General features: G+C 31.3%; 2 protein-coding genes and 1 long non-coding RNA gene across 4 annotated transcripts; 1 reads left to right on the top strand and 2 right to left on the bottom strand.

Annotated features, from left to right (window-relative positions):
• The first annotated feature begins 1,095 nt into the window (after window positions 1-1,095).
• LOC127250412 (calmodulin-binding transcription activator 5-like) lies at window positions 1,096-9,978 on the top strand. Of its 2 annotated transcripts, none has more exons than XM_051273697.1 (15): window positions 1,096-1,443; window positions 1,542-1,646; window positions 2,713-2,838; window positions 3,004-3,119; window positions 4,494-4,582; window positions 4,760-4,805; window positions 5,702-5,831; window positions 6,062-6,181; window positions 6,293-6,339; window positions 7,202-7,264; window positions 7,352-7,630; window positions 7,930-8,627; window positions 8,747-9,305; window positions 9,388-9,696; window positions 9,790-9,978. In XM_051273697.1, the coding sequence occupies exons 2-15, from the start codon at window positions 1,589-1,591 to the stop codon at window positions 9,832-9,834; spliced, it is 2,685 nt and encodes an 894-aa protein (XP_051129654.1). In that variant the 5' UTR covers window positions 1,096-1,443; window positions 1,542-1,588; the 3' UTR covers window positions 9,835-9,978. The 2 variants fall into 2 exon arrangements, with proteins under 2 accessions (XP_051129654.1, XP_051129653.1); XM_051273696.1 differs by having other exon boundaries at window positions 1,097-1,443; window positions 6,287-6,339.
• A 1,008-nt stretch (window positions 9,979-10,986) lies between these two features.
• LOC127250175 (uncharacterized) lies at window positions 10,987-12,139 on the bottom strand. Its single transcript, XM_051273335.1, has 6 exons — window positions 11,941-12,139; window positions 11,736-11,842; window positions 11,597-11,624; window positions 11,348-11,517; window positions 11,189-11,267; window positions 10,987-11,108 (listed from the first exon to the last, which is right to left on the bottom strand). The coding sequence occupies exons 1-6, from the start codon at window positions 11,996-11,998 to the stop codon at window positions 10,987-10,989; spliced, it is 564 nt and encodes a 187-aa protein (XP_051129292.1). The 5' UTR covers window positions 11,999-12,139.
• A 5,684-nt stretch (window positions 12,140-17,823) lies between these two features.
• LOC127250588 (uncharacterized) lies at window positions 17,824-20,917 on the bottom strand. The gene is made up of 4 exons (XR_007838705.1): window positions 20,751-20,917; window positions 19,502-19,865; window positions 18,224-18,279; window positions 17,824-18,096 (listed from the first exon to the last, which is right to left on the bottom strand). It is a non-coding gene; the product is annotated as an uncharacterized LOC127250588 (long non-coding RNA).
• Window positions 20,918-22,315: the final 1,398 nt, after the last annotated feature.

Here is a 22,315-nt window from a genome sequence, read left to right as displayed (position 1 = left end):
CTATTGTATTGAGACGGAGAGAATATATTTTTTTTTTTGGGGCTTGGGGTTAAGTGCCCCTCCAAACCCTGTACTAATTTTGTGCATGGTTGTGAGAATAAAATAGAAGAAAGTATCAGTGGTAAAGAGAGAAAGTGTGGCAAGGGTAAAAGGTAGTGTAGATATTGTGGATGGATCACATAACCAAATTAATTCACCATAAATACCACAATCAAATTTATCCAACAAAATCTATATTTATGAAACTAATTTCATAATAAAAACAAGATGCATTAAAATATTTTTAAATAAATATATAATTTTTATATTTACAAAAAAATGCAATTGAAATACTATTTAAATTAAAATTCTAATAAAATATGTAGTTTAAAATCAAAATCAAATAAAGTGTTATTTTAAAAAGCACATGGGCTAAAGTATTTTGAGATACAAAAAGATATCTATTTAGAATTTATTATTATTATTATTATTATCAGTATTTTTTTTTTGTAATTTATATTGTATATTATTTTATATTAAAATTATTACTCCGTCTCGATGCAAGATTGTCACTTACTTTTTGCACGTGTAATATAATGTAAGTTGAAAGGGTATTTATTATAGTTATATAGGTATTACAATTAGAAAATTGTAACTTTATTTTAGAAAAAAAAAAAATGAACAATGACAACCTTTCAATGGACAATCTTTTTATACAATTTCTATTTTTATTTGTTTCATAATAATTGATATATATTTTTTTATTTTTGATAAAATTTACTAAATCAGAACATACTTAACAAATATATATCAATTTAAAAATTAATCTATATTAATTATAAATAAGTAAAAGTATGATATTTATATTACATATATATTTTTTTTATTGCTATATAATTTTTTAAATATTTAAATATATATTTTAAATTTTTTAATTATATATATTAAATAATATGTTTTAAAATTATTAATATTATTAATTAAATTTAAAAAATAATATTATAATTAATTATTATTAACTAATTAAATATTTTTAAATACACTATTCTTAAATATAATATTCTTAATAAAAGGAATCAATCGATATTGTGGGGGGAGAGAGATAAGAAAAGTTTGAAGAAAATAAAAAGTTAAATAAGGAAGGAAAAGAGACCCACGAAATTAGCATTGGAAGAGACGGTACGACCAAACAGAGCAGTTAAACAGGGGTTTGTCGGGCAACTCAAACTTGACTTCACTTGAGCCGGCGGCGAAGCTTCAGGAAATCGTCATGTCCTATTTTGCCATTTGAGGAGGATGAGGAGGATACACAGAGGTCATAGAACTCTCGAGAATCCAATGCTCTAAAAGCAGGAAAGCAACTTTTCTTCGATCAAGGAAGCGTAATCTGACGCTGCTTCTCAGCTCTCATTTTGCGATCCTACCAAGGAATCGCCGCCCTGCCCTAACTCCATTGCGATTTGGGTTGAATATTTTAGTTTCAGAGCGCAAATTTATGATTATATTTTATTTATTTTTGTTATTTGACTTTGTGGGCCTGATAACCGCGTCTGATGCTGTAGTTGCACGCGGCGATTGGTGTTTGTTGATTCTCATCTGAAGTGTTTTGATGGAGAATAATACTGCCCTCGTTGGCTCCGAGATTCATGGCTTCCGAACCACTGGAGGTACGTCTCATGGTTGTTTTGCTGAAAGTATTATATTTTGATTATCGATCCCTCGTTGGTTGCTGACATCTCTCTCTTAGGTGATTCGTGAGTGGTTAGGGTTTGGTATGTTTTGACCTTTACTTTTTAAGTTATTTCGGGTTCTATGATCAATAGTTAGTGATTGATGAAGTCTTTGTAATGTTAGCTGAAGCTGTTAGAAATCATCTCCGATATCACTGATAAATTTGTTGGTGTCATCGTCGTCATCATCATCATCAATATTGCTTCTGTGTTTATACTTTCTCTGACATTTGATGAGTTAGTTATTGGAGATATAAATGGCTTAACAACACATTTTGTACATGTGTGTGCTTATTATAGAACCAAATTTAGTTTTGAGCGGTTGAGTTGTGTCTGTCACGAGGGGAGACATGATGAAACAATATTTGGAGGGTTGATGATCTTTCGGTACTTTGCATGAACTAGACTGAAGAATTGAAGAATAATTTGATTTGGCATTATAAGGGTGTGTTCTCTTGTCAAACTTCACCCAATTTTTATTATTAATCAAAATTTTTCCCCCAAAAACATCAAATCAAACCCATATTTTTCATTTTTTATATTACATTGAAAATCGATTTTACATTCAAAACATTATATCAACACCTATTTATATCACATTATACAACCATTCCAATTCAAAATTTTTACTATTCAAATTTCAAATCAAAGTCCAAACCTCCAAACAAACACACCCTAAGTGTATTTGAAGTTTGAACAATATAGCCGGACTTTAATGTCATTACAAACTTTGGTTACAAGTGATGCAAATGCAATAATCTGTTGATGTAAATGTTATCTTTTTAAGTTTCTTGCATAGGCATTTCCATTGTGTGTAATATTATTACTTTCTTAATATAAATAAAAAATTACTTGTTGTTTGACTCTTTAAAGACTTGTGCATGCCCCTGCATATATGATTGATCTTCTGATGTTAATGAAGCAGAATTTATGTGGTGTGTGCTCACTATTGGTTCATTTTAATGGTTTTTGTCATCTATTGGATCTTTTTCGTTGTTGGCAGCTTTGGATGTTGGCAATATGATGGAGGAGGCCAAGGCGAGATGGCTCAGACCAAATGAGATTCACGCAATACTTTGTAACTACAAAATTTTCACCGTTCACGTCAAACCTGTACATTTGCCTAAAAGTATGCATCTAATTCGTATTCATGCCTATATTTTGTAATTAGAAACTATGGATGGAAAAAGTTAATGTCCCACTAATTGAGCTAACACAAATTACCTGTTGAATGGCTTACTGAAGCTACCAAAAATTTACATGAGCTAAGGTTAAGTTTATTGTATTGAAATAGGTGGCACAATTGTGTTGTTTGACCGTAAGATGCTTCGGAATTTTAGGAAAGATGGTTATAACTGGAAGAAGAAAAAGGATGGAAAAACAGTCAAAGAAGCTCACGAGCACTTGAAAGTAAGTTCTTTTATGCATTAACAGTGGACACAGAACCTTACAGTTCACACATCTCCAATGGTGGAGAAAAGGTGTGAATGTTCCGTTATGTGATTGGATGCATCTTTCATTTTCATAAATGTGTTGTTTACTTATGCAATTTTTCTTGTACTTAGGGGTGAGAATGGGGTCCCACCTAAGAATTTAATCGGGACAGAAACATAGTTATGGCTCCATCCTAAATATTTTTTTGTTCTGTCCCATCCCGGTTTATCTCTGGAAATTTGGGAATTTTATGATCTACTATCTGAAATGAAACAGTATGTTTAGAAGTCTACAACAGAACTATAATCATGTACCTACATATATATATTTATATATATTATAGCAAAACGTTCCCTTTTCTAACAAGTTAAATTATAAAACAAATAGTAAGGGAGATTCTGGACTATATTCATCATTTTCTGTAAACTAGATTTTACTCCGAAGAAAATATTAAAGAAGGATAGACTTTTATTAATTTATTTTTTATGAATATACAGCATAATGTTTACTTAACTGATAGTATATAAGTATATTATTGTTAAGTCATCAATAGTACCTAAAAAATAAAAATATGGATTATTGATTATTACTGATTATATAATTCCTTATTTAAATTATTTAATTTTATATGATTATACTATAAACAAGAGTCAGGAACTGGGACAAACATAGGACAGGAATCGTAAAAGTCAGATGGTATACCACTTGTTTCAGTCTTGTCCCAATCCTGTTCTGATTCTCAATTTGCTGTGCACATGCCTACCCCCTACTTCTACTCGAGAAAACAACTCAAACATTTATTATTATAAAATGTGGACTTCTAAATGTGTAGGCTATAGTATGCTTATTCAACCATAGACAAGTAATTTCAATGGGTTTAATGATTTTTGTATTCATTTCAGACATTGCATGATATTTTGGATGTGGATAGCAAAATCCTTTATGCTTGATACCACTTCTCTTCTTGATGGATAATCAAACTACAGCCCTGTTCTAATTTTGTGTGCAAATTATACACATGATACGTTTAATGGTTGTATTAATTCTTATTTTTCTTAATATTATTGAGCAATCTATATAAATTTGAATGTGAAAGCGACTTTGTGTTGAATTCCATGTTTCTAGATTCTGTTAGTTCACATTGCTTCTAATCTTCTATTGGCATTTTTGTTCCATTTCTTTCTATATTTGTTCCTTTCAATTTGATGAATCTGTTTACAACGTAAATATAAACACTTGTAGTTAAGTAGTCTAAGTGACTAGAATTGACAGAAGACTTGATTCTTGTGATTTTTTTGGTATTGATATGTCAACACTATTGTTGTTTTTTATTATCTTCTCACAACACAGGTTGGAAATGTCGAAAGAATCCATGTATATTATGCTCATGGAGAAGACAACCCCACATTTGTTCGCAGATGTTACTGGTTACTTGACAAGTATGAAATCATAAAGCGTATGAAATCACAAGTCTTTACATCTATGATCTACTTTAGTCCTTATTCTAATGTCTCTTATCCTTTTTAAACTCAGCCATTTGTTTGTTGATTGAAAATCTCCTTTCTCTCTCTCTCTATATATGTATGTATATTTGATCAGCACCTTTATTGTTTCAGGTCCTTAGAACATATCGTCCTTGTCCACTACCGCGATACTCAAGAGGTTTTTCTCTTACTAAGAGCAAATATGTTGTTAATTGTGTGCCTTACCAGATTCTAGTATATTAGTATTCGATATTGTGAATTTTAATATCAATTATAGATAAATGTATCAATTTTTGTGCATTATCCTTGAGCTGAATCTTAATATGGAATTCATTTGCTCTTATTTACTGGCTTTTTATGTAATAATACTATGTATCACTATTATGTTTAGACACATGTGCACGCACACATGAATGGATAGTACTGAGCTGAATATTTATATGGAACACATTCCCTACTATGTGATGTCTATTTAGATATGAGGTTAGTTTTTTGACATTATAACTAATAAATTTGTTGCATTTTCACAAAGGGACAAAGTTACCTAAACATACTTTTCTTAACGCATTGATAATTCTATTTTGAAGATGTGGCGCCCAGTCAGACAATTCATGTATGAAATAGTATATTTTCATTCATTGTTGTTGTTGTTTTTTTTTTTTACTCTAAATCTCCCCCATCCATTTGTTAATCATTTTATAAACTGAATAGAAGAGGCCTTTCTCACTCATTAGTATGATTCTGCAAATCCCTTTTGTGTGGCTAGTATAGTCTTCCTCTCCCAACATATTGTTTTGTTCCTTCTGCGTTTTATGTTCAAAATGATTCCGGTGTCTCCGTTCAATCCTGGAAATGGAACATCTGTTATAACTTCACGTATGCAAAAGACTAGTAGGTTGCTAGTATGAGCACTTTTTGGTTGCTTTACTTAAAAATGCAATTATAATTCATATCATGATCAATTAACTCAAACTAACTCTCAGGAAATGACATCTACACATAATAATCATACTCATATGTCTGAAGTAGGACATTGAAGCTGAGGTTAATTTATGTGTAATGTTCAATTCGTAGGCTTCCCCAGCTCCAGCTACACCTAGAAGCTCCAACTCCACTGTTGCCATCTGTGAGAAACCTGCCTCTGGTCCTTTGTTGGAAGAGTCTGATTCTATGGTGCATTACAAAAGTACCAGATCCCCTTTAGGTGATTTTAGAATTCTTCCAAAGATATTTCACTTCAACACTCAGGATTAATTTGTTTATTTCTCTTGAAAACTATTAACTAGTTAGTCAGCACTCAGCAGTGAGGTTTTTACTTTATCACACAGAAATATACTAACCAATTTATACACGAACAAACTTGCTTATTTCGGACACGACTTTCGTTCTGGATATGTCTGGAAGTTAAGTCTTCTTTTCTTGGTGTACTTTCAGAGCATAACAGTAATATGATCATAAAAGATCATGAACAGAAACTTCATGAGATAAATACGCTAGAATGGGATGAGCTTTTGATGCCAGATGCCTCCAACAATCAAAGTATACCGCTAGGAGGTATGAGCATAATGTGTTCTAGTCTTTGGATTCATATTACACACCACTTATTTTGTTTCTGCTACTTTATATTGTAATACGTGTAATTTTCTTCCAATGGAAAAGCTGCAGGAATTGACGCAATGAATCAATATATGATGCATGGTTACAAAGTTAATGTAAGTGCTGAACTTCATAATTTATGCAGTTTTCCACAGCAAAGGATGTTTGTTATAAGTTAAAGTGATTCAGGTTTAGAATAGTTTAATCTACCATCTTATGTGCTGCGAATCCATTAAAAACATAGTAACATTTATTCTACTGATTATGAACTCAGAAGTACAGGATCTCACCTTATTAACCATCTATTCACATGTCTAAGAATGGGATGGAAGATCTAATGTTTGTGTGAAACAATGTTATAGATAAGTATTGATGGCCTTGTTGAAAGATAAAATATGTTAAAGTAATATTTGATTAAATGGTTAACGGTTAATAGTAGCTCTTTATCCTGGGAAGACATCGCCGGTTTAGGCAAGCGAGATTTTAACATTTGATTTGTAAAAATTCTTTCAAAGTACAAGTCTTGGTTTTCACATTAGTGTATCTCCAATTACTTGTTAGTACTTTCACTATGAAGGCTATGGTTCCCGTTTGATCTTTTATTGTATGGTTTCATTGTTCAAATCTATACAAGAGTATCTTAGGGTGTGTTTGTTTGTGGGTTTGGATTTTTTAATAGTAAAAAGTTTAATTCGAATAGTTGTTTGATGTAACAAAAATAGAAATTGACGTGATGTTTTGAATGTAAAATAAAATTATAGTATAATATAAAAAAAGAAAAGTAATTGTTTGATGTGATAGATTTGGAGGGAAAAAAAAAATCTGAACAGTAAAAATCCACAAAAGAACACAACCTTAGTTTCTTTAACTATTCTTCCGCACCCAGGTGTTCAGTTTGGCTTACAGTCAACATGTTCTAGATTTTTTTTTAATGACATCAATCAAGCTTAGGTTGATTGAATTTTTTTTATCCTGCAGGAGGGTTCCCTTGCAACCAACAAAGTATCCCCAGAAAGTTCGGTTGACAGTTTTTCCGGACATGTTAGTGGGACAAATTCAATTTGCTCTAATATTTCAAATTCTGGATCCCACTAGAGAGAGTTATGTGATACAATAACATACTTTCAGGTCATTGTTTCTGGGCGTGGGCCATTAGCTGGAGGGGATTCCTTAGATGATCTACTCAAAGACACACTACAATCACAGGACAGTTTTGGGAACTGGGTGGACTGTATTATTGCCGATTCTCCAGGATCAGTAGATCAAGCTTTGGAATCGTCAATATCAACTGGAAATCAGTCATTTATTTCTCGAATGTTAGATAACCATCTCTCATCCGCGCTGGATCAGATATTCAACATAGCTGATGTCTCGCCTTCATGGGCCTTTTCAACTGAAGAAACAAAGGTGCAGTATTTTAGTTAAACCTTACGATTAGGCGTTATATTTCGCTGATAGTAAACTTCTTGATAATTAAGTACAGAAAAACAAATCCTAGTGTAGTGTTACTTTGAAAATAAATATAGAATTGTAGGATCAAATGCATATTCTCTCAATCTGCTACCTTATTATCTTCAATGTGAAGAAGAAAAATTGAGTAGGTTCCTCTTCTCTCTCTCTCCCAAATTTGCATCTTTTTCGGCCTGTTGTAGTTTTCTTTGGGCAAATCATTACTGTTACTTAAAATGGTATATGTTGATATGTAGATCTTAGTTGTTGGATGTTTCAATGGACGACAAGTACCCGTGGCAGATTCCACTTTGTTTCTTGTATGTGGAGATACCATTGTTAGTGTTGAAGTTTTACAAGATGGAGTATTTCGCTGTGTAATTCCACCTCAATCACCTGGAGTTGTGAATCTCTATCTGAGTTTTGATGGTCATAATCCAATTAGCCAAGTTTTAACTTTTGAGTTCCGTGCAACTTCTGCACCGGCCAAGACAGTATGTTTGGATGATAAATCTGATTGGGAAGAGCTTCGACTGCAGATGAGGCTTGGTTCTTTGTTGTTTTCATCTTCCCAGAGCCTTGATGTATACTCATCCAAGCTATCCCAAAGTGCTTTAAAGGAAGCCAAAGCTTTTGCGCAGAGGACATCGCACGTCTCCAAGGGTTGGCTTTATCTGTACAAATTGACTGAAGATGTCAAAATGCCTTTCTCTCAGGCAAGGGATAGCTTGTTTGAGTTGACCTTACAGAATAGACTTCAGGAATGGTTGCTAGAGAAAGTGGTATCCGGGTGCAAACTTCCGGAACGTGACGAACATGGTCAGGGCGTAATCCATTTGTGTGCCATCTTAGGTTATACTTGGGCAATTCTCCCGTATTCATGGTCTGGTCTATCAATGGATTATCGGGATAAGTTTGGGTGGACAGCACTACATTGGGCTGCATTTTATGGAAGGTACAGTCCCAATGTTCCAAGAACTGTAAATAGAGCTTCTTCTGCAGATTTTGCAATTTTCGAATCCATATTTCAAGTTCTGATATATCTGATATGCATCTGTTGGTGATTTTTTCCAGGGAAAAGATGGTTGCCGCTCTTTTGTCTGCTGGGGCAAAGCCAAATCTTGTCACGGATCCTACTTCGGAGAGCCCTGGCGGTTGCACTGCTGCTGATCTTGCTTCTAAGAGCGGTTTCGATGGTTTGGCAGCTTATCTTGCTGAAAAGGCTTTAGTCGCACAGTTTAATGATATGAATTTAGCTGGAAATGTAAGCAGAACACTCCAATCTTCTATCCGGAATGAATCCGAGGATCCTGGAAATTTCGGAAATTTCAACGAGGACGAATTATATCTCAAGGATACATTGACAGCTTACAGGACGGCAGCTGATGCGGCTGCACGTATTCAGGCTGCATTCAGGGAGCGTTCATACAAATTACGAACTAAAGAAGTCGAGGCCTCTAATCCGGAGGCGGAAGCGCGCAGCATAGTTGCGGCAATGAAGATCCAGCATGCTTTCCGCAACTTCGAGTCGCGCAAAAAATTGGCAGCTGTTGCTAGAATCCAGTACAGATTCCGCACATGGAAGATGCGGAAGGAATTCCTTAATATGCGCCGACAAGCCATCAAAATTCAAGTAAGTTAAGCCGCATTTGCACTTTTAAGTGATGCTACGCCTCCTACCTTCCGATCCGTTGATAAGTAGTGTTTGATTGCAGGCTGTTTTCCGGGGATTCCAAGTCCGGAGGCAGTACACTAAGATTGTCTGGTCTGTTGGCATTGTTGAAAAAGCAATACTGCGTTGGCGCCTGAAGCGGAGAGGCTTCCGGGGGCTTCAAGTTCAATGTACGGAGCCTGAAAAAGGTCCGGACGATGACAGTAATGCGGAAGAGGATTTCTTCAGAGCGAGCAGGAAACAAGCTGAGGAACGTGTCGAGAGATCTGTTGTGAAGGTTCAGGCAATGTTTCGTTCGAAGAGAGCGCAAGAAGATTATCGAAGGATGAAATTAGAGCACAGTAAAGCTACGGTAATTTTGTCAAATCCAATTCCAACGGCACGATTATACATAATTCACCGCTGGCTGACCGATCTTTGTTTTTCTTTTTTTCTTCTCTTGAAGCTGGAATATGAAGGACTTAGTCACCCGGATGCTGATATGGGGTAGGAATGGCTGGCGAACACATTTTCTTCAGGTACGCGATGAGATGGTTGTTCGTAAATAATTTTGCGACTAAGTAATGTCCTGTTTTGACACCAAACATACATCGGTGAAGTTTCTCTTAACTTATAAATCACTTGGCCTAATTTATATTTGGTTTCCGAGATGATCGTATATAACCCGAGCAATCACCAATGGTCGCTGATTGCTCGACTCATTAGATGTAGTACTAGAATCTTACTATAGCGACAAATGGGCTAGTGGTTGGGGTGTGACGGGTCGGGTGTGGTACATGATTATGATCGTAGGCCGATCTCACAAATCATCTTAGTAGTATTCAAGAGTGTCATATGTTTAAACTTGTCTTTAGTAGAATTATGAATAGGAAAGGTGATTATTGTTGCCACAATGATCATATGTCATTTGCAACTAAACTCTCTCGATGGATTTTGCATTCTTCTAATTTCTCATTTTGAAATATAAGATTAAGAATTAATAAAATAAAGTAAAATAGAGTACTAGGATTGAATTTTGTAAGGGTGTGTAGGTTTGTGGATTTGGATAGAAAAAATTTGAATTTGAGCTGTTGTTTAATACGATATAAACAGGTGTTTATGTGATATTAATAAAACAAAAACAATTTTAGTGTAATATAAAAAACTAAAGAATATTTGTTTGATTTGATATTTTTGAAACGAAAAAAAATTAAATAATAAAAATCCGGCAAGAAATTCACAAGAGAACAAAGCCTAAATATAAATGCAAACACAAAATTATATACATGTATGCACTATCATTGACATTTATTGAAGTACAAAATCAACATAACTTTTTTGAACTAATATCTAATTTGGAATATAATGCCATAAGTGCTTCATTTTGGTAGAACAAAATTTGTGTATTTCTTTTCATTTGATTGATGCTGTGATTGTGCCGACGAATATTACATTGTTTGCATATTTGACTGAACTTGGATATTATATCCAAGCTGCCTACGTACCCATAAAAAGGATCAAGTCATGACGTAGTTCTAAAAAATATATACATTTTGGTCGACTTTGACTAGTTCTTACAATAAAAGTTGAAATAAAAGCTCTTGTTACAGCGAGGGCCACATTTCCAACTTGAGGCGATCTTTGCCTCCAACCGTATCTCCATCTATTTGAATCTTTTTGTGAAAGGTCCGCGCCGAAAAGGCTTTGATGGATTATCCATTTGCAAGAGACTATCCTTGGGCAAATTGTGTAGTTCAATCATTTGAATCTTTCTTTGTCTTTTGGCTATACATGCAATGCAAATAAGCTTAGTTCAATTCTAAAGCGTACATAATGAGTATATTTAATTATTGATGATGATGTACCGTTCTCAATGTCTTGATAATTTTTTTGAAGTCTTTTCTTTGTAATAGCAAGCTTCATCTCAATGTCTGATTCGGAGATCTGGAGGAATGGAATAAGAATGATAAGTAACATAGTGACATCGAGACGTGCCGATACATATGTATATATGCAATGCTTACGTCAATAAGAGAAAACTTTGAAATTTTTGGAGCGCCATGATTCTCTAAGATTTTGGGCCGAGGAGGGGTGTCCAGCGTCTTCGAGCAAGTGAGAGAGTCTCCTTTGAGGTGATCGTTAGAACAACTGGGAGACTCGAAGTTGGGGCTTTCCTTCGGACAATTCTTGACATCTAAAACAAAGAAGTTGTCATTAAACTAGATTACAAAACCATACAACTATGAGGTTTTGGAAGGAAATAACTAACTCACCTTTTTCACCGTGCACACCAAGATACGACTTCATAAAAATCCAATAGCATTTTGTCAGAACAAATGCAAAATCAAACTTGCCACGGCGTGCACTTATACAACGTAAGTAGTTAAGTTAAGACAAATAGAGAGTTTTTACGTTCGAAAACACATCCGCGTATGTTAAGTTTGGTGGTAGGTCGAGCGAGATTGCTGTATCGTCCCAAGGAGGAGTCGGCAACCCTACCCACCATTTGTCGTTTGATTCTGTTTACATTTCAAGAAGCACAAGCGATCGATAGATCCATCAATGCATTGATTGAGAAAGAAAGAGTAAAGGTTGTTGATGTAGGCTATGAATTTACCTTTGTCGTTTTCCATAATACGACCGTACCAATCCACAATGATTCCATTCTTTCGCATAGCTTTTCGTAATCCTGAAGCCTGAAATTGTAATGAAAAACTATTGTCGAAAGAGTAATACAACAACCAGGCCCGACCGTGACTTCACGGTCACAAGTCCAACCCCTACGTCACCAGGCCATCCCTTATGGGACATTTTTTAAAATTTTTTTTTTTTTGTATCTACGGTAATATACGGACAATTTTAGTGGGGCAAGAGGGAATATTATTTTTATTGGAAAAAAAAATATTAAGTATGTATAGATAGACGTAGTATTTGAAATTAAACTTCAACATTGACAATAACCATAATTAGTCCAAGAAACAAGTAAAAATAAATAATAAAAATAAAAAGTTTCAATCAAATAAATAATCATGCGGAATACATTTTCAAATTAAAAGGCAAGATCTTGACCTTAACAATAATAAATATAACATATGATCAAGATCAAGCATATGGATGTCACAAGAAGATTATCTAACGATGAAATTAGAACATATTAAAACCATAGTAATTATGTCACAACAAATAATTCGGAATCGGTAGTAGCAGCTACTTTTATAGTGATATCTGAGTAAATTTTCAGTCCATGTAATAACTTGAAAATTACGCCAGCAATGAAGTTGCACTAGACGAATCATTTGTTATTCATTCTTAGACCTCGTTTCAGAGTATTGTGATGTTTCAATGCGGTGTCTCGATAACCTTTTTAATACGGTCCGGATTGGTAGCTCCCATTCATAATTTTGCGAAATACTATGAAACATGAGGAATCTTTTTATGGCAGTTTTTGCAAACAAGATTTACGAGGTGAATTTAATCTTGATTTTGTAAAAATTCACATAAATTTAATTGAAAAAATATGAAGAGGATTTAAGCCAAGTCACTTGACATTTGGACATTATTTATTTCCTCATTCATTTTATCTCATTTTCATTTCATATTACATTCATTAAATTAATAATACAAATACACATATAATAAAATTATGCTAAAATTTGAACCAATCAAAACAAATTAATATTCCCTCTGTCCGAACAAGGATGACAAATTTGTTTAGGACACAGTCTTTTAGATAGTATAGATTAACAAATTATTAATAATAAGTTATAATATTATTGTCGCACAAAATATCTTTCGACGGCTTATCGGATCAAGCATTCAGAAAATCGGGTGACTTCTCCAACTTCCAACAAAAAGGATCCGAAGCCGTGTTCCCAAAAGTAATAAATCAAAAATAGAGAAGAAAGTACAAAGATAAAAGGAGAAGAAAGTAAGAACAGTAAAGAAATAAGGCAAGAAATCAAAGAAAGCTAAAAGAAAATAAAAGCAGGAAGAAGAAAGTAAATCGAAGGAAAACAAAAGAAATTGCATAAAGATTAAAATTTATTAGGGAAGAGAGAAGATTCCTTGGGAGAGTCCTTACTTCTATTTATTCTATTATCTGCCAAATATAAATTTGCCTAAAATTCTATTTTATCTAAATCTATTAATATCTTTATTTTTAAAAGTTCAATATTTTCTATTCCCCAAATAGTCATACTTTATCTTCTTGGTACTTTCTTGAAGAATAATCTCTTGTAGATGTCCGTTTCCCTTTGGGATGAGATTGTAGGAACATGATGACGACAACGACAACGAACGGAGAAAGTAAGAAAGAAAAAAAAAAAAGGAAGAAATAAAACAAGAAAGAAAAAGAAAAATTTGTAAGTAGATGAAAATGAACAATGACTTTCGACCCATTTTATAGGCATCAAGTCCTCAGCTCGGCTGCTCTCTCCTTTCGCACCCGGCCAATCGCATCACCTCATATATTTATTTATTTATTTTTATTATCAACACTTTATTATATACTTCCTCCATCCAAACAAATAACATCTATTTTGAATTTTACTATACATTACAAATATCGTTACATTTATATTTATTTATATAAATACCCTCGTAATATATAACTTTAAAAAAAATTGAATATATTATATGCAACTGACATCTCTTTTTTTTATTAAATATATGTAATTATTATTTGTCAATATTTTTGAAAATTTTCAACAAAAAATATATCGTGCATATCATATTACAATTTAATGAGTAATTATTAACTCTAACCAATATTTAGCATAATTTTTAAAATATAACAATTCGAAAATATAATTACCCGAAAATAAATAAATACATATGCTTTTATATGTATAAATTAAATATAATTGTATTATTTTCGATTTTAAAAAATTAGCTCTCTTCCGGCTAAGTTCTGGTTCCACCTTGGTGGCAATAACATTTTCTTTTGTGCATACCATTTCCTCCCTCGAATCTAAGTTAACTTCAGTTCATTTCATGGTCCAACGATTCTACCTTGACTACACACATCTGTTCTATACTTCGATTATCTCGTTTCAACCTCTTCGGCTGGAACACTTATGTCACACACTTCACAACCACCGTCGCTTCATTCCCCGTGCCGCTAAAGTATCAACCATTGATCAACCTCTCTAATTTCTCGGCCATATACGTCATAGACCATCATCGGTTGAATATTGTCTCACGTTGCTAAATGTGTAGGAACTCCTCTAATATATAAATTGGTTTTAAGTTGAATGCCCGGATTCTTTCTTAACAGTAGACCATCATCGGTATAGCTAACCGTTTGAATTTTTTGAGCAATTCTAGGGTTAGGATTTGTGATATTCTCCAAGTCCATGATGATGCTGAAATTAATAACTAGCACGGCTTTCGGACAACTCTGTTGCGGACAATATTCTCAGTCCATGGAGCGGCAGTTGGAGTATCTAATTAATAAAGAATCAGTTGGAGCCTACTTATTAAAATAATAATATGAATCTTGCAAAAATATTTTTGTGAGTAATCTTCCTTTTAAATATGAAGATAAAAAAAATGCAAATTGAAGTGGACAAGACAGTTCGTGTTACTAAATAACTAATATGGAAACTATGTAAAAGGCGAAAGAAAGACGTTTTTTTTTTTTGCGGCAACCCAAATTTTTTATTTTATTTCTATTTTTTTTTTCAGTTTTTATTTTATTTTTAATTATAATTTATATTTCATTTGAACTTTTTTGTTTTTTTTTTTAAAAAAATTCCTTAGCAATTAAAAAAAAAATGAAATGGAGCCAAATGCTTAGGTGAGGTCACACAAAATTTTTCCCACAAAAGATGACCCTTACTTTTAGAGGTGGCAAGCCTACCCGACTAGGCCTGAGCAGCTAGGCCCGAGCATGATATGGTTTAGAACCAGGCTATGCCGGACCGATCCAGTAAGGTCTTTACCATAAGGCTATGTCTTAATTTTTGTTATTATTTCATTAGTTAATATATATATTATATATAATATTAATTTTAATAAATCGGATCGGGTCAAATACAATTCGACCTTTATGGCCCCAGGCATTGCCTGATTTATTGGCTTGCCGAGTTAGGCACGACCCAAAAGTTTTGGCTTATTTTTGGAGGCCTAAGCACGGTCTTTTGTGCCGAGTTCGGGTTGTGTCTATTTTTGTCAACTCTACTTACTTTAGGTGTGATTACATCGGATTTTGCCTAAAAGAACATAACAACGTAGTGATTTTAGGTGTGGTCACACACGCTTTTCGGATGAAAAACATAAACAGATCCGTTCCTAAGTATTATACGATCCGGGACAAGCTTAAAAAAACGGGTTCTTAAATATAATTTTTTTACCAATATGATTATAAAAAAGTATATAAAATATCAAATTTAATAATAAAATTATATTTTATATGTCAAAGGATTAAAGTAGAAAAAGTGTGTTTGTTAATTATTTGAGTTTGAAATATTGTTTATGCTAAATACCAAAAAAATATATGGATAATATAAAAAATAATATTTTTGTTGAATTATTAATTTTTTGTAAGTTGAAAAAATATATTTTATATATTGTGTGAGCATATATATATTTGTATAAATTTTTGTACATGTCATTCTATTAGTATTATAAGATACTAATTGAAGTATTTTTGTAATTTTTTTTTAATTTGTACTACGTTTTAATACAATAATTAATATTCAAAAATCTAACACGAAAAAAAGTAAATGAGACCCTTGGAACTGTACGAAAATAATACTATTATAAGATACACCATTTTCAAAGATACTAAAAAATAAATACTATAATATTAAAGAATAAATATAAATATACAATAAAATAAAAATAACAAAAATTTATAAAATATCATTAACTATGATATCTTTACAATAAAAACTCGAAATAGTTATAAAACACACTAAAAAATACAAATAAACACATAATTAGTAAATTAATTTATAAATAATTCAAAATTAAAATAGTTTATTAAAAAATAAATATAAATTTTATTTATTTATTTTAAAAGTTTAAATAAATTTTAAAACAATTTTATAATATTATTTTTCATTTATATATATAAGACTATTGAGAAATTTTAGCAAAAATTATTCTTTACAAAATAATTCATATTGCATAATTTCTTGCAATATAATTTTTAAACTATTTAAATAAATATTCTATTTTTTTAATAATACATATTAAATTTATTTTAAAATTATTAATATTATTAATTATATAACAAATAATAAAATAATATCATAACTCAATATTATTAATTAATTCAATATTATTACATATCTTAAATACCACGTCATTACTGAAATTGGTCAATTATCTTGCTAGTGAGGGAGGCCGAGGGAGTATTTTATATTGAATTTTGATTTTTTGTGAGACGATAAAATGTACTCCCTCCATCTTAGGTATTTTGTCTCTATCACTGTAGATACGAAAATTTAGACGAAACAATGATTAGTAAATATAGGGTTATGTTTAACAGTAGTGTTAGAATAATTAAGAAAAAAAATGGGAAAAAATCATTTTTGGTTCCAATATAATCAAAATTTATCAATTTTGGTCCAAACATAAAAATTTTATCAATTTTGGTCCCAATACAACCAAAACTCATCATTTTTTGTTCCAATATAACCAAAACTCATCATTTTTGTCCCAATATAAAAATGTTATCAATTTTAGTCCCAATATAACCAAAACTCATCATTTTTTGTCCAAATATAATCAAACTTTATCTTTTTTGGTCCCACCGTCAACAAACCGACGGAAAATGCTGACGTGAAAAGAAATCAATCCTTATATTTATATTTGAAGAAATTGCACAATCTTGCAAGTCCACGTCAGCATTTTCCGTCGGTTTGTTGATGGTGGGACAAAAAAAGATAAAGTTTGATTATATTGAAACAAAAATAATAAGTTTTGATTATATTGGAACTAAAATTGATAAAAATTTTATATTGTGACCAAAAATAATGAGTTTTGGTTATATTGGGAACAAAAATATGAGTTTTGGTTATATTGGCACCATAATTGATAAGATTTTTATATTGAGACCAAAATTGATGAATTTTGATTATATTGGAACCAAAAATGATTTTTTTTTAAAAAAAAATATTAAAAATTTGTAAAAAAAGGACTGCATAAGAATATCTACTTTGATCCTGGATGGATGTATGTGTGCATATATTTGGGTGAAATTTCCGTTGAGGTGTGAATGCGTACGTGTCTTAAGAAAAGAAAAAAAAATAGTTTCTTTTATCACTTGTTCACCTTTAACATAGAATATTATATTTTAAGTTTTAAATATTCACCTAGGGAGTTTATTACAACAAAAATTTCACATTATTTCTCAACAAATTATACACCAAGAAATAATTTTTCAAAATTAACACAAGCCACAACTTATTATACTTTATAATTATAACACTAACATTACACATCATTCTCCCACCAAAAACGCAACCTAAAATTATTCTCTCCCAAACAAAATCGACCCTAAAAAAAAAAAATTCTCATTTTTACTACAACATCACTGTCGACATTAACACACAATCAAAAAATTCATCCCATTAATTTTACAACTAAAAAAATCCCCTCCCAGTCAACACCTATTAAATACACCTTTTATTACAACGGATTTTAATTATATTGTCTCTTAAATTTTCATCCAAACAGATTACATAAATTACATTAAACTTGTGGCATTTATTTTATGCCAGATGCGATGTCTCGGGTCAGTTACAACATGAAGTCTTTTTCGAAGCTGCAAGAAAATTTAATTGCAGTTATAAAATTGTTTCAAGGCATTGGAAATAAAAGAAGAAAACAAAAGGCGAGGATATTTTTTTGTAATAAGAAAAAAAATGTGATCAGAAAGGACAAGATCATACCCGATTTGACGGCAATAGAGAGGTTCTCCGTGCAGTAGCAATCCTCAATCAGAATCCTGACAAAGGGAATGCAATGCTCAAATTCAACGGTGCATAGATGGGTTAAAGAAAAACACATCCGAGCTCATACAAGTGCAATTAAGCGAGAACTTACCGATACCAATAAACTTGCAAGGTTTTACTTTTTCTTACAAGCTCTAGATTGTTTTCGGTGCATTGAAAATGCATAGTTTCAAAGTATGAAAAACATAGTTCATATCGATGAAAAATAATTTTAAATGTCCAAGACTAGCCATCGATTTTATTTGACCACACTAGAAGAGGATACACACAGAACATGCAAAAGTAAAAAATTCATATATAAGATTATGTTTATGTATGTTGTTTCACGACCAATATGAGACTGATGGAAACAAAACTAATAAATTCGTAACAAAAGAAGTTATAAGAAGTTGTTTGATTAATTAGGTTAGCAAACATTTTTAGTTTTCAACATCATTAAATGTAAGAAAACAAACTCTGGAAGTAGAGTAGAAGATCCATCGTATTTTTGTCATTATTGTCGCATCTCATTCAATAAATATTTACAACTTTAAATATCTAGTTAATTCTGTTTTTATTCGTTCCCAGATTATTCCATCAATAAAAAAAAAAAAAAAAAAAAAAAAAAAACAAAGTGGCCACATCATAAATCTAAATATATTTTTATTCAACAAGACAATATGAAATCATACATTAAAGGGGATGATGCAAAATTTATAAATGCAACAACTACATATCGTTTTCATATTGTTCTTACTAAACAACCTCTTAATTCTCCGGATATGAATGTCAATGACTTAGGATGGTTTTAAGCTATTCAAAGTTTACAAACAGAAAAATCATGCAAGAATGTGGAAGAGCTTGTTAAAACAGTTCTAATAAGTTTTAACAAATTGACACCAGAAACATTGAGTAGGATATTTTTAAATTTACAAAGCTGTTTGATTGAAGTAATGAAAATAAAAGGAGATAATTCGTAAAAGTGCCATATTTAAAAAAATATAGTTTAGTTAGAAATAGAGCTATGCCTATACAGCCCACTATTCCAATAAAGTTGGTTCACGAATGCATTTAATATTTTATAGAAAAAGGATATGTGAATCAGATTTAAATGGTAATTGTTGATTTAAGATATTAGAAATGAAATTACTCGAAATTCATAGGAATTGAAAACACAAAACAAATAAAGAAGTTCATAATGCCTTCAATTTTGAAATCAACAAAGAAGAACAATACGAAGATAGAAGAAGAACGCCCCGAAAAGTCGTCTGCAATCCTCTTCCAATTTCTTTTATCTTCCATCGTATTCTTCCTTATTTCCCTTTAAATAATATGGTGTCGTGGTAGAGAACGTGGTAGTCCCCTTCTCTTCTCCTCTTCAATTGAAAAAATCATGTCTTTTCAAATCCATCCAAGATCCCCTTTTAAATAGATCTCATTTGCACTTCAATGTATAATCTTTATATTGTTAATTTACCCCGGATGACCTTTTTGTAAATTTCACAATTTTCACATTGTGTTGCATGATCATGCCTAAAGTCTTCGTGTGTTCTGCTCGTTGTCTCCCAAATACATCTCAAAATATGTCAACTCCATGAAACTTATTACACAATCAAAAACACACAATGAGTTGCATATATACGAAATTTCGTATCTCAAAAGTCGCCCAAAATATAATAAAATATCATTATATACAACGCATATCATTTAGTATATTAGAGATAATAATATGATTTAAACATATTTTTTTAAAAATATTTATGCTTTAGTAAAACTGTAAAAAAGTCTACAGACTTACCGTGCAAACATATCGGATAATTAAATAAAAATATTTTGACTTTTTTTGTCTGAAAATGATTTGTCAATGGAGCTGTAAATATAAAATTGTTTAGCATTGAATGAAATGCAATAAAAAAAATATTTTTTCCCCATTCATCTCAATTTGGTATTTAACAAATTGAGTTTGTGTGTAGAAACAATTTTCTATGAGTAAATGCTGCAAAACAACAGCGAAATTGTGCCCAAACAAATTACGTATAAAAAATATAGCCACGACATAATTTGGACGGAGTATGGCGGATAGGGGTTTGCATTCCATCCGTTCGGTTCGAACCGAACCGAACTTTCAATTTTGATCAGTTTTTGGTTTATAAAAATTAAAATCGAAATCGAACCAAAATTTTTCAAAATCAAATAAACCGAACCAAACTAGGTTGGTTCTATTTAAAACCGAAGAAATCGAATTTTTATTTATTAATATAAATTTTTAATATATACTCAAAATTATAATACATATTATTTATTAATATATAATTTATTATTATTTTTAAAAGTTTGATATTTTCGGTTAATTAAAAATTAAAAACTATAATCGAACTGAAACCGAAACTTATAAATTCAATTTTTGACCGAACTGAACCAATTAATTAACAAACTTAATCGAAAAATATTTCGATTTTTTCGATTTGAACCGACCAATGCTCACCCACGATGGAAGGAGGAGGGAGCCGGGAGTGACAGCGAGAGGACGACGGAGTGCAGCCCGATCCATGACGGAAGGGGGAGAGGGCAACTCCGGCAGGTCAACCGGATCGAAGAAAGGGGAAGAGAGTTTGTAGAGAGAGAAAGGAGGTCGAGGTGTGTGAGTGCGAGAGGGAGTGAGAGAGTGTGTGTAATTGTGTAATTTGTGGTGGTGTGGGGGTAGGCAGGGTTAAATTAGTAAATTAGGATTTTAATTTTATGATTATTAGATATAAATATAATTAATTAGTGTCAAAAATATAATAGACATATTAAGTGAGATGACCCCAAAAGAAAAACATGGTCAAATTATGTGGAACATATAGTAATACTCCCTCTATCTTAAAATTATAGTCTGAGTTGTGTCTGACACGAGATTTAAAAAATATTGATAGTGGGTAAAAAATATAGGTAAAATATTTTTTGCCCTTGTGAGTGTATTAGTATAAAAAATAGTGACAATTGTGTAATAATAATGAAAAAGTTAGGATAAGTTTACAGTGATATAGTTATTTATGGAAATGAGACTATTGTTTGGGACGGATAAAAATGATAAAAATAACTATTGTATTGAGACGGATGAAGTATTATATAAAAAAATATTGGAATCCAAAAAAAATAATTGGAATAACAAATTCTTACTATATAATTGATATGGAAAATTAATTTTGATTTCACTTAAACATATTACATGAAGATGCATGCATATATAGATGATTGGTCTATAAAGTTAACATTGGATTAAATTTATAAAGATAAATCTGTATTAAGTATATAAAATAATTGGTGTGTGTTTTTTTTTTTAAAAAAAAACAAAATATACACAATTTTTTTAAAAAAATTAATATATATTATGTATTTATTATTTTTATATTAAAAATACAATTCTTTATACCTCAGATAAAAAAATAACTTTGTAAATTATTTTACAAAACTAACATATAAGTTGTACTTACAAATTAAGAATAATAAGGTCCGGCCTCTGAGGATGGCCGGGTGGTGCGGGGAAGTGACACCTCCGGATCTTGTATGTCACATATGGTTCGCCTAATGTGATTTATTTTATATAACAATAATATATATTTTGATAAGCTGCATGCGGTAGAATCATAAGATGATCGGAGTTAGATTTAGGCCTAATACAAAAATAATTGATACACTTTTCAATTAATATTATATAACATAAAATATAATATATATATATACATAAAATATATATTTTTCAATTAATATTAATTTTTGATACACTTTTGGATTAATATTAATTTAAATTATACATATATAAACATTTGTTTAAAAATAAAATATCTAAAATTAATTCCACATAAATATTTGATGTTGCTAATCTAAATCAACTTAGATGATATGTAATGACAATATACCGATTACAACACGAGACATTTTCAGAAAATATAAATTAAATATTAAAATAATTCATACATATTTTACTTAAAAAAATAAAAATAAATTAAAAATCTATTTATTCCTGTTTTTTAACTAATACTCCCTCCGTCCATTAAAATTAATTCA

The sequence above is a fragment of the Andrographis paniculata genome, unplaced genomic scaffold (assembly GCF_009805555.1).
Source record: "Andrographis paniculata isolate CXL003 unplaced genomic scaffold, ASM980555v1 Contig37END, whole genome shotgun sequence".
NCBI classification, from domain to species: Eukaryota; Viridiplantae; Streptophyta; class Magnoliopsida; order Lamiales; family Acanthaceae; genus Andrographis; species Andrographis paniculata.
The sequence above is the reverse complement of the archived record's forward strand: the minus strand, read 5'-3'. Positions and strand labels throughout refer to the sequence as shown.

Excerpts from the sequence above, each read along its gene's own strand:
- LOC127250412 (XM_051273696.1), top strand. The coding sequence starts at position 1,589 with ATGGAGAATAATACTGCCCTCGTTGGCTCCGAGATTCATGGCTTCCGA. Across the intron at positions 9,306-9,387 it reads GACAAGCCATCAAAATTCAA|GCTGTTTTCCGGGGATTCCA; the intron begins GTAAGTTAAGCC and ends GTTTGATTGCAG. Across the intron at positions 9,697-9,789 it reads TAGAGCACAGTAAAGCTACG|CTGGAATATGAAGGACTTAG; the intron begins GTAATTTTGTCA and ends CTTCTCTTGAAG.
- LOC127250175 (XM_051273335.1), bottom strand. The coding sequence starts at position 11,998 with ATGCGAAAGAATGGAATCATTGTGGATTGGTACGGTCGTATTATGGAA. Across the intron at positions 11,843-11,940 it reads TATTATGGAAAACGACAAAG|AATCAAACGACAAATGGTGG; the intron begins GTAAATTCATAG and ends AAATGTAAACAG. Across the intron at positions 11,268-11,347 it reads CAAAGTTTTCTCTTATTGAC|ATCTCCGAATCAGACATTGA; the intron begins GTAAGCATTGCA and ends CCATTCCTCCAG.